Source organism: Carettochelys insculpta, chromosome 2 (genome assembly GCF_033958435.1).
Source record: "Carettochelys insculpta isolate YL-2023 chromosome 2, ASM3395843v1, whole genome shotgun sequence".
In the NCBI taxonomy this organism is placed as follows: Eukaryota; Metazoa; Chordata; order Testudines; family Carettochelyidae; genus Carettochelys; species Carettochelys insculpta.
In genome coordinates, this window is record NC_134138.1 from 65,062,012 (window position 1) to 65,073,304 (window position 11,293).

General features: G+C 55.9%; 1 protein-coding gene across 1 annotated transcript; it reads left to right on the plus strand.

Annotated features, from left to right (window-relative positions):
• Positions 1–455: 455 nt before the first annotated feature.
• PRDM14 (PR/SET domain 14) lies at positions 456–10,459 on the plus strand. Its single transcript, XM_074985445.1, has 7 exons — positions 456–837; positions 924–980; positions 1,063–1,223; positions 1,317–1,587; positions 4,278–4,480; positions 6,323–6,424; positions 10,232–10,459. Exons 1-7 carry the CDS (start codon positions 456–458, stop codon positions 10,457–10,459), a joined length of 1,404 nt encoding a protein of 467 aa, XP_074841546.1.
• The last annotated feature ends 834 nt before the right edge of the window (positions 10,460–11,293 follow it).

The following is an 11,293-nucleotide window of genomic DNA, read 5'->3' on the forward strand; positions in this document are numbered from 1 at the left end:
GCGGGCGCGGCAGGGGCGCGTGTGCCCGGGAGCCCCGGAGCCGCGGTCCCTCCCCTCTGACCGCCCGCCGGACCCGGCCCGACCCGCGCGTCCCCCCCACCCCCGGCTCGGCCCTGGCCCCGGCCCCGACCGAGCCGCTGTGGGCCCCGGGGCTGGAGCTGGCGCTGGGGGTCCCCGCCCGGCACGGTGCCGGTGGCGTTCGCCGCTCGCGCGCAGCCACTCACCGCCCTGGCTCGGGCGGGCTGCTGAGATGCAGGGGCGGCGGGGGCCGGGGCTGGGCCCGCCAGGGCGGAGCTCGGGGCCACCCCTGAGCCCGGCCCGGCCCAGCAGCTGCCCCTGTCTCGCGGCGCCGGCTCTTGCTGCGCTCCGCCCCCCGGTGCCCGCGATCGCCGCCCCGCCGGGCCGGGCCGGGCTTGTAACTCCGCCGCTTTCCCCCTGCCCAGGTGCGCGCTGCCATGGCCGTGTTCCTCGCCGGGGATCCCGCCGCCCGGGGCCCGGCGTACGCGGGGGAGATGCTGCGGACCAGCCCGGGGACCATCGCCGCCTATTACCCGCCCCTCCTGCCGCCCGCCCCCTACCTGGAGGCTCTGGGGCGCCCTCCCGACCCCTTCCCCGCGCTGCCCCCCTGCAGCCTCGCCCGCCTCCCGGCCCCGCTGGGCCCGCCGCCCGCCAGCCCCCCGCCGCGCTGCACCAAGCGGCCGCTGCCCCCGGGACGCCCCAGCCCGGCGGCCGAGCTGCCCCCCGGGCAGGGCCGGGCGGAGGCGGAGGCGGGGGCCGGCCCGTACCGCTTCACCCAGGAGGAGCTGCGCGCGGCGCTGTACGGGGCGGCCCGCCCGGGTAAGGCAGCCCTGGGGGTGGGGGGCACCCGCGGCGGCTCCCGCCGGGCCGGACCGGGCTAAGCCGGGCTCCTCTTGTGCCCGCAGGCGCTTCTGAGCCGCCCGCTGCGCCGCTGGACGCGGAGTCCCTCCAGTTACCCCCAGGTAGGCGGGACCCTCCCCCCCGGCTCGGCCGCGCTGCGCGCAGCTCCCGGCTGGACCGGCCCCTCTGCTTCTCTCCCCGCAGGTCTGGCCGTGCTGCGCCGGCTGCCCGGGGAGGCGGCGGGGCCGCTGGGGGTCTTCTGCGCCCAGCCCATCCCCCGGGGCGTCCGCTTCGGCCCCTTCCAGGGCAGGGTGGTGAGCCCCAGCGAGATCCGGACCTGCGCCGACAACTCGCTGATGTGGGAGGTAGGAGGGGGCGGGCCGGGCCGGGCCGGGAGGGGGGCGCGGGGGCAGGTTTCCAGCGCAGCCCACCGGCTCCCCCCTGCCCTCTCCTAGCAGATTTTCGAAGGCGGCCGCTTGAGCCATTTCATCGACGGGAGAGGGGCCGCGGGCAACTGGCTGGCGCTGGTGAACTGCGCCCGCTTCCCGGAGGAGCAGAACCTCACCGCGCTGCAGTGCCAGGGGCAGATCTTCTACGAGAGCTGCAAGGAAATCCCGCCCGGCCAGGAGCTGCGGGTGTGGTACGGGGACGGCTACCTGCAGTTCCTCGGCATCCCCATCAGCCTGAAGGGGGCGCCCGAGGGGAAGGCGTCCCAGCCGCCGCCCGAAGGTCAGTGCCGGGGGCGCTTCGCCGTCCAGCGGGCGCAAAGCGCGGGCCGGGTCCCCGCGCCCCCCTGCCCCGCTGCCGCGCGGAGCCCGAGCTCCGGGAGATCCTGGCCGCCGGGGGCCCACCCCGGGTCTGCTGTGAGCGTCGCTCCGGCGCCGCCAAAGCCCGGGGCGCGCTCCCGCCTGCAGCCCCCCGCGGGGCCGGAGGAGGCCGGGCAGTGGGGACCGGGGGAGCGCTGGGAAGGCGTTTGCAAGCGACTCAGCCCGCAAAACGAGCCGCCGGGTGGTCCCGTCCTGAGCGCTCTGAGCTCCGCGCCCGCGAGGGGTCCCGGGGCGCCGGGCAGACCGCCACGGTTTGGAGCATCAGCGTCTCCGGGGGCAAGCGCCTGCTCCAAAAGCTCTCTTAGTCTGCCAGGTGCTCGGCGCTTCTCCTTGCGTTTGAACACACAGGGAGACGCGGCCCCGGCGGTACTGCTGAGCTCACTGGCAAAAACGCTCCGGCGAGGGAGCCGGGTTAGTCTGCAGCTCCGAGAACAGCCAGCAGCCCCGGGGCGCCTCCCAGACTAACAGATACCTCGGAGCATCCGCTGTGGTGGGCGAAGAGGAAAGGGTCACAGGGGCGCCCCTGGTGCTTCACTCGCTGCTGGGTTTGGGAGGCTTCTTGTAGCTTCATGAGTAGGATCCACCCTCCCGCCTGCAGCGCTGAGCCCCGCTGGGGGGCAGCAGAACAAGCCTGAGGTCGGAAACCTCCACTTGGCCTCTCCCACCAAAGAGCTGTTTACCTAGGGCCGGGCTGTGTGGCTGGCCTTGCAGCTTGCTCCGAGGTGGGCGTAAGGAAGAGGCGTTGGTTCCCTGGGGCACTCTGGTGTTACACTCTACCTTAAACGGGCGGATTTGCCCACCAAGGCTGATGCTCCAAAACACGTTAGTCTGTAAGGCGCCACGGGACTTCTCCTTGGTCTTGCAGATTCTCCTGGGCTCCCATGGGGGGCACAAGAGGGCTCGGAGGGAAATTTCCCTTCCCTCCCTCCCTGCCACAATCCCAACTCAGTTGCCCAGAGGCCTTGTCCTACCACGGCGCTCTTCGCGTGTGGTTTCCCACTAAGGGGGGCCGGGGCAGACAGCCTGGAAGCCCGGGTCCTTGCAAGTACCACCAGTCAGTCCGCATCCGCGAACACAACCAGGAGTCCTGCGGCGGGTATTTTCCAGCACCGGCTTTCCTGGGCACAGACCACGTGCATCCGACCAGGCGGATCTTTGCCCCGGAAAGCGCCAGGTTTCCGCCGCTTGGCTTTGCTGGAGCGCAGGCGAAGGGGGCTACCTCTGTCACTGTCCAAAACATCTGTCAGGCTACAGCTGCCGCAGGACTTCTGCAAACCCCTCCCAGGAAGCAGCGGGTGCCAGGAGAGAGGCGCGTGGGAGACAGAGCTACCCCGTGGGGATTCCAAAGCCAGTACGGCAAAGACATCCCTCTCCCCAGCACCGTCCGATTCTGCAGCCGGGCGGCTGCCTTGCCGGGTTAGAACGAGTCTCCAGCGCGTGAGCGTGTCCGAGCCACAGACTCGGGGACGAAGGAGGGTAACAGAGAGGTAGCCGGGCTAGTCTGTATTCTCCCACACCGAGCCAGCAGCCACGGAGCACCGTAAAGGCTAACCCCATAACGTATTAGGTGCTGATCTGTCCTGGGGCGGAGCAGCTGCCTGCAGCAGTAACAAAACAGAGCGATTCTGGAGAGCCCTGGGTTTAGATTTGGGAATTAGCATTTGAAGATTTTGGAACCGGATGGATGAGCCCTTGTGAGGCTTTGAGCGTATTATTTCGGATTGGCAACCAAGGGGGGCGGGGGGGTGGAGATTGCGCTACTTTTAGCAAGGAGAGGGAGCAAGGCGACCCTTAAGAGCTGTTTAGATAAAATACCACAGAGTCGGGAAAAACCCCTCCGCCCTGACTTGAAAGCCAGAACTGATTTGGCTTTTAAAACTCCCGGCGACACGTACGCATCGATTTTAAGTGGAAAAGGAAGCTTAGGCTTTGCCAGTGCCAATACAGCCTATACCCACGCCCAGGATTTCCCAAGGGTAGGCAGGGGGCTGCTTGGTACAACAAGAGTCAGGTTTCCTTGTCACACATTAATGGGCAGCGGTTGGTTTCCTGGGGGGGGGGGGGGGCTGCATTCAGCCCAGGATGCAGATCTCCATTTGGAGGTCCGAGAGGCACCCTGCCCCCAGCAAGATAAGGGCAGGCGCCCAGGGATTTCAGTGAAGCCAGAATTTCACCCCTAAGAGCTATGTGGCTCCAAAGAGAGGAGCTCGTGGAGAATGCAAGGAACGGGACAAGGAGAAGCAGCGACCTGCTTAGGAAAACTTCAGCCTAGTTTGGTAACTCAAGGTCCCGTCGAACTGACGTGCTGGGTCTTGCATGGTGACAAGAGGTAGCCGAGTTAGCCTGTAGCTTTGCAAACCAGGAGAAGTCCTGTGGCACCTTATAGACTAACAGATATTTTGGAGCATCAGCTTTCGTGGGCTTTGCTGGACTTCTCCTGGTTCTAGTTCTTGCTTGGCTGTAAGGCTAAGACCCAAACATCTGCCCTTGGCTGGGTTCCACTGGGCCACCCAACCCACCCCCCCCTTGAAACCGACCAGCCCTTTCCCCGGGAGCGGGGAAGTGATGGCCGGTTTCCCCGTGCGGGCGCAGAAGCGGGGGAGAGCTACAGGTGCGAGCGATGCGGCAAGGTCTTCGCCTACAAGTACTACAGGGACAAACATCTGAAGTACACCCGCTGCGTGGACCAGGGAGACCGGAAATACCCGTGCCAGCTTTGCAAACGCTCCTTCGAGAAGAGGGACCGACTGAGGATCCATATACTCCACGTCCACGAGAAACACCGGCCCCACAAGGTGAGGGGGCAGCTGGCTGGGGGGGAAGGGCCGCCCGTGCATTTGAGCAGCAAAACCAAGTCCCCGGGGTGGGTGTAAATTACAGCGCCGGCGCCCCTGGGAAGCGGGGGGGGTGGTTCGGTCCCGCGCCCCGCTGGTCCCCCCCGGGGTGTGAACGGCCCCGCGGCGCAGATCGGAGAGCCACGGGGCCGGGGCGAGGAGATGAGCCCCAGCGCTGATTCGGGGCCCCCGGGGCAGGGCATTGCCGCGCCCGGCCGGCGGGGGTGGGAGTCGGGAAGGCGGGCGGCGCGGAGCCGGCTGGCGGTGAGGCTGGCGGTTGGTTTCCGCCGCTGGCTCTGGCTGGGCCTGGGAAGCTGCTTGGGTGGCGGAGTGCCCGGCCTCACCCCGCTGGTGCGCCCGGGGCCGTGGGACAGAGCCTCGGCCAGAGGCTGAGAAGGGGCGGCAGGCAGGCAGCAGCCTTCCCGGGACACCGCCCAGCCTCCTTTCGGGGGTGGAACACGCCGGCTCAGCTGTGCTAAAGCCCAGCCCGCCTCAGACAGCCGCGCCGCTCACTAGGCGCTTCCCCCGAGTTCTGCGGGTTTGTATCCAATGAGACTCCAGCCGCAGCCGTTGGGACTCGGCTGTCTCCGTGTTTCAACTAAACACTTCCAGTAGGAGGGTGGCAAAGGGGTAACTCGACATACCGAGAAGATTCTTTCATGGGCGCACATTTGTGTTGTGATATTGGACTGGTCTCCATCCAATAAAAATCCTTCTGTTGCCAGAGCCAGAAGCTTTCATATCAGCTCACATGTCCTATTTTATAGTTTCCTCCTGTAACAAAGTTAACTTTCCAGCGAAAGTTGTTAACAGCTAGATCAGCAATATTTCGATTCAATAACAATAATAGTAGCATACTGATTTAGCAATAGGGATTAGAGATTTAGATTGAAATGTGAGTTTATTAAATAAGAGTTTCGTAATACGTTTTCCTTTCTTTCTTACTTACTTCTGTGAATTGCATGTACTGAAGAAAAATATTGTGACCAAAACAGCAAAGTTGTATTGTTCAAATTTTCTAATGTATTTTTAAAAGCTTACTCCTGTTCCAGTCCTGACCGATTTTTGTTCAGGCAAATAATAACTGAAAATTAACAAAGTAATGGCCTGAGCCATACGCATATTGGACTCTCTTCTGTCACAAGCAGCTACAGAATATGCACCATGGTATTTAGATTATTACATGCTTTGTTAAAAAGAAGTCGCTGATCTTTCAGTTTAACTATGGGGTGGGAATTCTGAAGACTGAATGCTCTTAGACTTGAGCCCTGGGACAGTTTGATAAATACTGGAACTGGTCAAAGCACATGATCATTATTTTCTAAATACAAACTCGATCTTTTTTCAAAAATGAAAACTAAAAATATATTTAAAATTTCCTGCAACTTGTAAAAAAAATCAAAATATCTACCCCCCCATTATTGCAGGGCTCCAGAAGCATGTTCACTTAACAAAACAAACATTTTGATTGCCAAACAACTTCAATAATGTTTTATTAAAAATTGATTTAAAATGCCATGCACATTTTGGAAAAAATGAAAAATGGGTCCACCTCAAACCCCACAATTGAGAAAAAAATTGGAGGTTGTCCAGGCTTGCATGTTTTTTGACCAGCTCCAATAAATACCCATTAAAACATTTTGCCTTACTAATTAAACTGAGTATGTTGGTTAGATTTGTGGGGGGATGTTTGTGTGAATATATTGACACGCACTTCTCATCTTGCTATCATTTTTCACCAGTTATTGGTTTATGCTCTGAGCTCTTGTGTTAACTTTATGTTTCCCCCCACCCCCACTCCAGTGCTCAGTGTGTGGGAAGAGTTTTTCTCAATCCTCCAGCCTGAACAAACACATGAGGGTGCACTCCGGCGAACGACCCTACAAATGTGTGTACTGTAACAAGGTAAAGCAACTTGGAATTCTCCTGAGCTCACTTTCCCCCATAGCTTATCAGTAGATGGTTAGTATGCCACAGTGTGAACAGGTGCTTTTCACTGTGGTTCTTTTTCATTGTTTTTCCTAGTTTCAGGCACTATGAGCCTCTTTTTATAGGTTCTTCACTCCATCCAAATACATTAGCTGACAAACTGTCTAAAGTTGCCACTTTGTTTCCCAGGGGAGAATGAAATCTGTCAGTGATCGTGAGGGACTCGGATACCCTAGACAGAAATGAATGAGTTGGGCCATTTGGTGGGTCTGTATTGGCTCTCCTTCAGTGCCAAGTAGTCCCCGGTGTTACTAGGAAGGCTATGATTTAGTTAGGGGTATTTTCAGAGTAAGGCATGGGCAGGTCACAGGCAGTAGCCAAAAAGCCATGGCTAACGACCTGTCTGTGGCTCTTCCTTTAAAATACCCCTTACTAAACACAAGGTGCATGGGGGTGGGCGCTCTAACAGCTGCTGCTCAGTGAGGTGTGAGGAGGTGAAAGGGGTCTATGGGCTGCTACTCTGCTGCTGCTGCTGGGCAGGGAGTGGCCCAGCTCCCTGCCACCACTGCTGCTGCTTCTCTGGGTGGGTGGTGGTTGCTTGAGGTCCCACCCCTGCTACTCTGGGTGGAGGGCAGGGCCCCACTGCTGCTGCTCCCTGACTGCTGCTATGGGACAGCAGCTACGGCTAGTTGTACAGCAGTCACTGGCCAGGGGTTTGACTACAGGCTCAGCTTGGAAAATCAGATGAAAAACACATGCAATAGTTTGTTTAAAAAGCTCAGCTTCTAATACTGCTACTGCCAATAACCTAACCGCTTCCTTCCATGACTTGAGATGACTTAGGATGGATCTACATTACAGGGACAGGTCACTCTAAGAGCTGTAATTTGAGTAACATTAGTAGCATAATTCAAATGGAGATAGCTAAGAGCTACTTACTGGGTGTGGGTCCACCCAGCCTTGGATCAGCAGAAGAAACTCTCTTGTCAACTCCCCTTGCTCATCATGCTGATGGAGTTCACAGGAGTGTGATCAGTCATTGACTTAGCGGGTCTTCACTAGACCCACTAAATCAACCCCTGTTGGATCAATTACCACACCCCGTAGTGGAGACGTGCCCAAAGATGCAGCTATAAGGAAGGATTATCCCTGATCAGAACTTGGATAGTACATTTTTGTGGAAAAACCCATGGACGAAAGCTTTAGGAATGAAATTTATGTTCCTTTCTTATTCTTCCATCAGCGTGTGGGATTTGTGTCCCATATAATGGGCAATGGAATTTGTACTTAACTTTGGTGGTCTTTAGGGAGCTATGTGAGGTCAGGCCCATACGTCTGCAGCCTCTCTGCTCCTGGAAGGACCTGCCATTCCTTCTTCCTGTTCCAGCAGTGCAATGGTGAGCACTCATATCAGTGTTGTCTCAAATTTTTTCCATACCTGTGTGGAATAAATTTTAATTCATGCGCCAGGGCATGTGCAGATGTACACCACCATTAGAAACGCACATGCTGCTGCCTGTGGGCACTCTGCTAACCAGCTGGGAGGCATTTGAATCTCTCCTGGTTGGATGTCCAAGTGCTCAGCTTAGAGGGAACGCTGACCTCCAAGGAGCTGTGTACAAAAGATATAGTCTGGCTGTATTGTTTTTCCTGCTTTAACTGCATGGGACTGGAGAATGGAGCCATTGTACATTCTTGCCTACTCCTTTCCCCATCCCTGGCCTCCTCCCAACTTGCTTGGGCCCTACTCCTTCCTCTTGCACACACCCTGGACACAGGACACGTCTCCCTCGGATTTTGGGAAGCAGAGAAAGGTGCAGTGAAGGTAGCTGATCTGTCCTTCCACACGGAGTGTGAACATCAGCAGACAGAGGATCTGCTCTGTGCAGAATTGGGCTCTGGGCTGAAAGGTGGCTGTTATATGAAATGCGGTAGGACTCGGGGTGTGCTGGGACAGTCTGGACTGTCTGCCGTTTACAGTCGACGCAGAAGCATCTGTTGAAATACCCAATATACTTTTACTGAGACATTCTTCCTGTATACAAATTGTAGCAAGTCGGTGCAGTGGTCTGACTGTTCCCTGCTGCAGGAAGAAAACACAGAGTAAGCTCCCCACAGTGGGTTGGACTGCATTCTGCTCTCCCAGTCATTGGCACTCAACCTCTTGCACCAGAGGGAGAGAAGAGAGCCCTTTGTGGAGTGTTAGACTTCTTCCAGCACTGTGCTCTGGCTGTCCCCAAAGGAGCCCTAGTGAGTCTGTTGCTGGGGCCATGTTTACAATAGCCCTTTGGTTAGTATAACTTATATTGCTCAGGGGCGTGGACCAGCACACCCCAAGAGACATAAGTTACACTGGCAGGAGTGCTGGTGTGACAGCTACTGCTGTTCATTGGAAGTGGTTTGATTATATCACTGGGCGAGCTCTCTGCAGCCAGCATAGAGTGATTCTAAGAGTCACTTAACAGCTGCTCTGCTGCATTGGGACAGCTGTGCACCTGGAAGGTCTTTAGTGTAGACATGGTCTAGAGATAATTAGTTCTCAGACTCTAGGATGCAGTTCCCCCAGGGAGTGAGCAGTAGCTTTCTGAGGCTGTGCAAGTTTCCTTTCTCAATTTTCTATTAGTTGCTCCTCCTAAATGCTCATCATTTCTCTTGTCTTCTCTAATGTATGTCTCCAAAGTAACCATGCTTTCTGACGGTGTCAGAAACAGATGCAGAACTGAGGTCCTGTCCCTTAATAACAGGAGCCTGCTTTCTTTCTCTTTCTGACTGATATGTACCCCTAAGTTCCTTTGCACTGTGACTTTACATTGAACCATCTAGTGGTGTGGCTCTGCTTGGTAAGCAATGGCTGCTGATGGCTAGGTGAAGTAAAAATTTATAAAGATTTCTGGGTAATGCAGCGACACCTATTTATAGTAGCTGAGGATACAGCCAGCATTTTACTTGGGGGTCAGTAAAAGAGTAGTTAATGTTATCTTCTGTTGATCCTAAGGGTCTGCTAATAATGCTCCCCTGCTGTAAATTGCTCGTCTCCATGCTTTGCTGGGATGCATGAGGCACTCTTTGCTATATGTTAGGAGGACAGCTAAATCTCACAGAGCAGAGAACATAAGTGGTCCATTTTCCCATTCAAGTCCATGTACAATGTGGGGTGGAAGCATGTGTAAATGTGGCAACGGCATCGTTGGCAAGGGAGAGGAGAGCAGGCTCGGAACTGTTTCCTTGAAGGGAAGTAGGGGAGGGAGAAGAAAAAAAATATAATCCCAGGAAGATGGAGAAATGGATGGAGAAAAATGAGTCCCTTTAGTTCTGGCTACCGAATTTCAACCCTATCTACGTGAGTGCCCAAAAGGCAGCACTAGCATCGGTAACAAAATATTTGCTTTGTTTTTAATGAATTTAAATAAGACTTTTTACAGGAGTAGAAACTAATTTCTTTCGTGCATCTAGTTTTTGAAAACAAATACTGGAACAAGGGAATGTGGGTCAAAAACCCCAGTGTCTAATAAATACGCAGCTAATTAAAGACATTGTTGAGCTGACACAACCTTAAGGATATTGCAGCAATACAGATTCTGTTGCCCTTCTGATGGGAAACAGATTGATTAATGCTTGAGTATGATGCTAGCCTTCCTATGGGTGTCTTTAATGGTGGGTTGGGGAGGAACCATTAGGAGATTTGTTTTCTAGCCTGTATAACAGTATAACTGCCGTTAAACTCTTTTTCTCTCCCCCCCCGCACGCCCCGCCACCTCACTTCCAACCTGCCCACGTCCTCAGGCATTCACGGCCTCCAGCATTCTGCGCACACACATCCGCCAGCACTCGGGAGAGAAGCCCTTCAAGTGTAGGCACTGCGGCAAAGCCTTCGCTTCCCACGCAGCCCATGACAGCCATGTGCGGCGCACACACAGCAAGGAGAAAGGCTGCACTTGCACCGTGTGTGGCAAGAACTTCCTGCAGCAGGAGGAATTCCGGTTCCATATGAAGTTTCACGCTGCTCTTTAGCCAGCAGCCCTCGGTTGGGCACTGTATGGAGACCAGTGGGTGTGTTTGGTGGGTATGTGTGAACGTTTCGGAAAATGAAAGTCCCACCTGGTGCTGGAGAAGAGCCCGGGGTCTGGGCACCATTTACATCTCCTCATGGCCAACCCACTCCTGGCTTGAGCTATGCCAAGGCCTTGTCTTGGGGCCTCCACAGGAGTGGGGTTCCCCTCCAATGATTGTCTCCTATGACTCACTACCAATGTTTTCATGCTTCCAGTGTGATTTCCCTGTGGACTGTCCAGACTCATGTACAGAAACTCCTCTGGCTGTGTTGTTCCTGAGTATGTGTTCTAAAGCCAGTGTAGTCCATGTTTACCTTTGGGGCTCATCCCCAGCTTTGAAGCTTGTTTTCCCCTATTAGTTGGTAGTTGTTTTATGAAACATATAGTTCAGGCCATTTGGATGCATGTTTCAGGTACAAGTCTATGTTTGCGAATGCAAGTGAGCTGGCCCTCAGCGGTATTGCCTGTTCAAGTGGGGGACGTGTACTCCTGGGCATTTAGTTCTTGCATTCAGCAACATATTGGCTGAGAAGAACATTGGGAACATCCTATAGGTTGGGGTGGGCAACAAAAGGCCTACGTTCCAGGCACGGTTCACCAGCTTTAGCCCCTGGCAGGCCGCCAGATGGGTTGTTTACTTGCACATCTGCAGGGCGCTTGCAGTTGGCCATAGGTCGCGGTTCCCAGCCCATGGAAGCTGTGGGAAAGGCCTGGGATGGAGCACCACTCCATGCAGCTCCTACAGGCTGGGAATGGCAAATCGTGTCCAATGGGACCTGCACCGGCAGACACA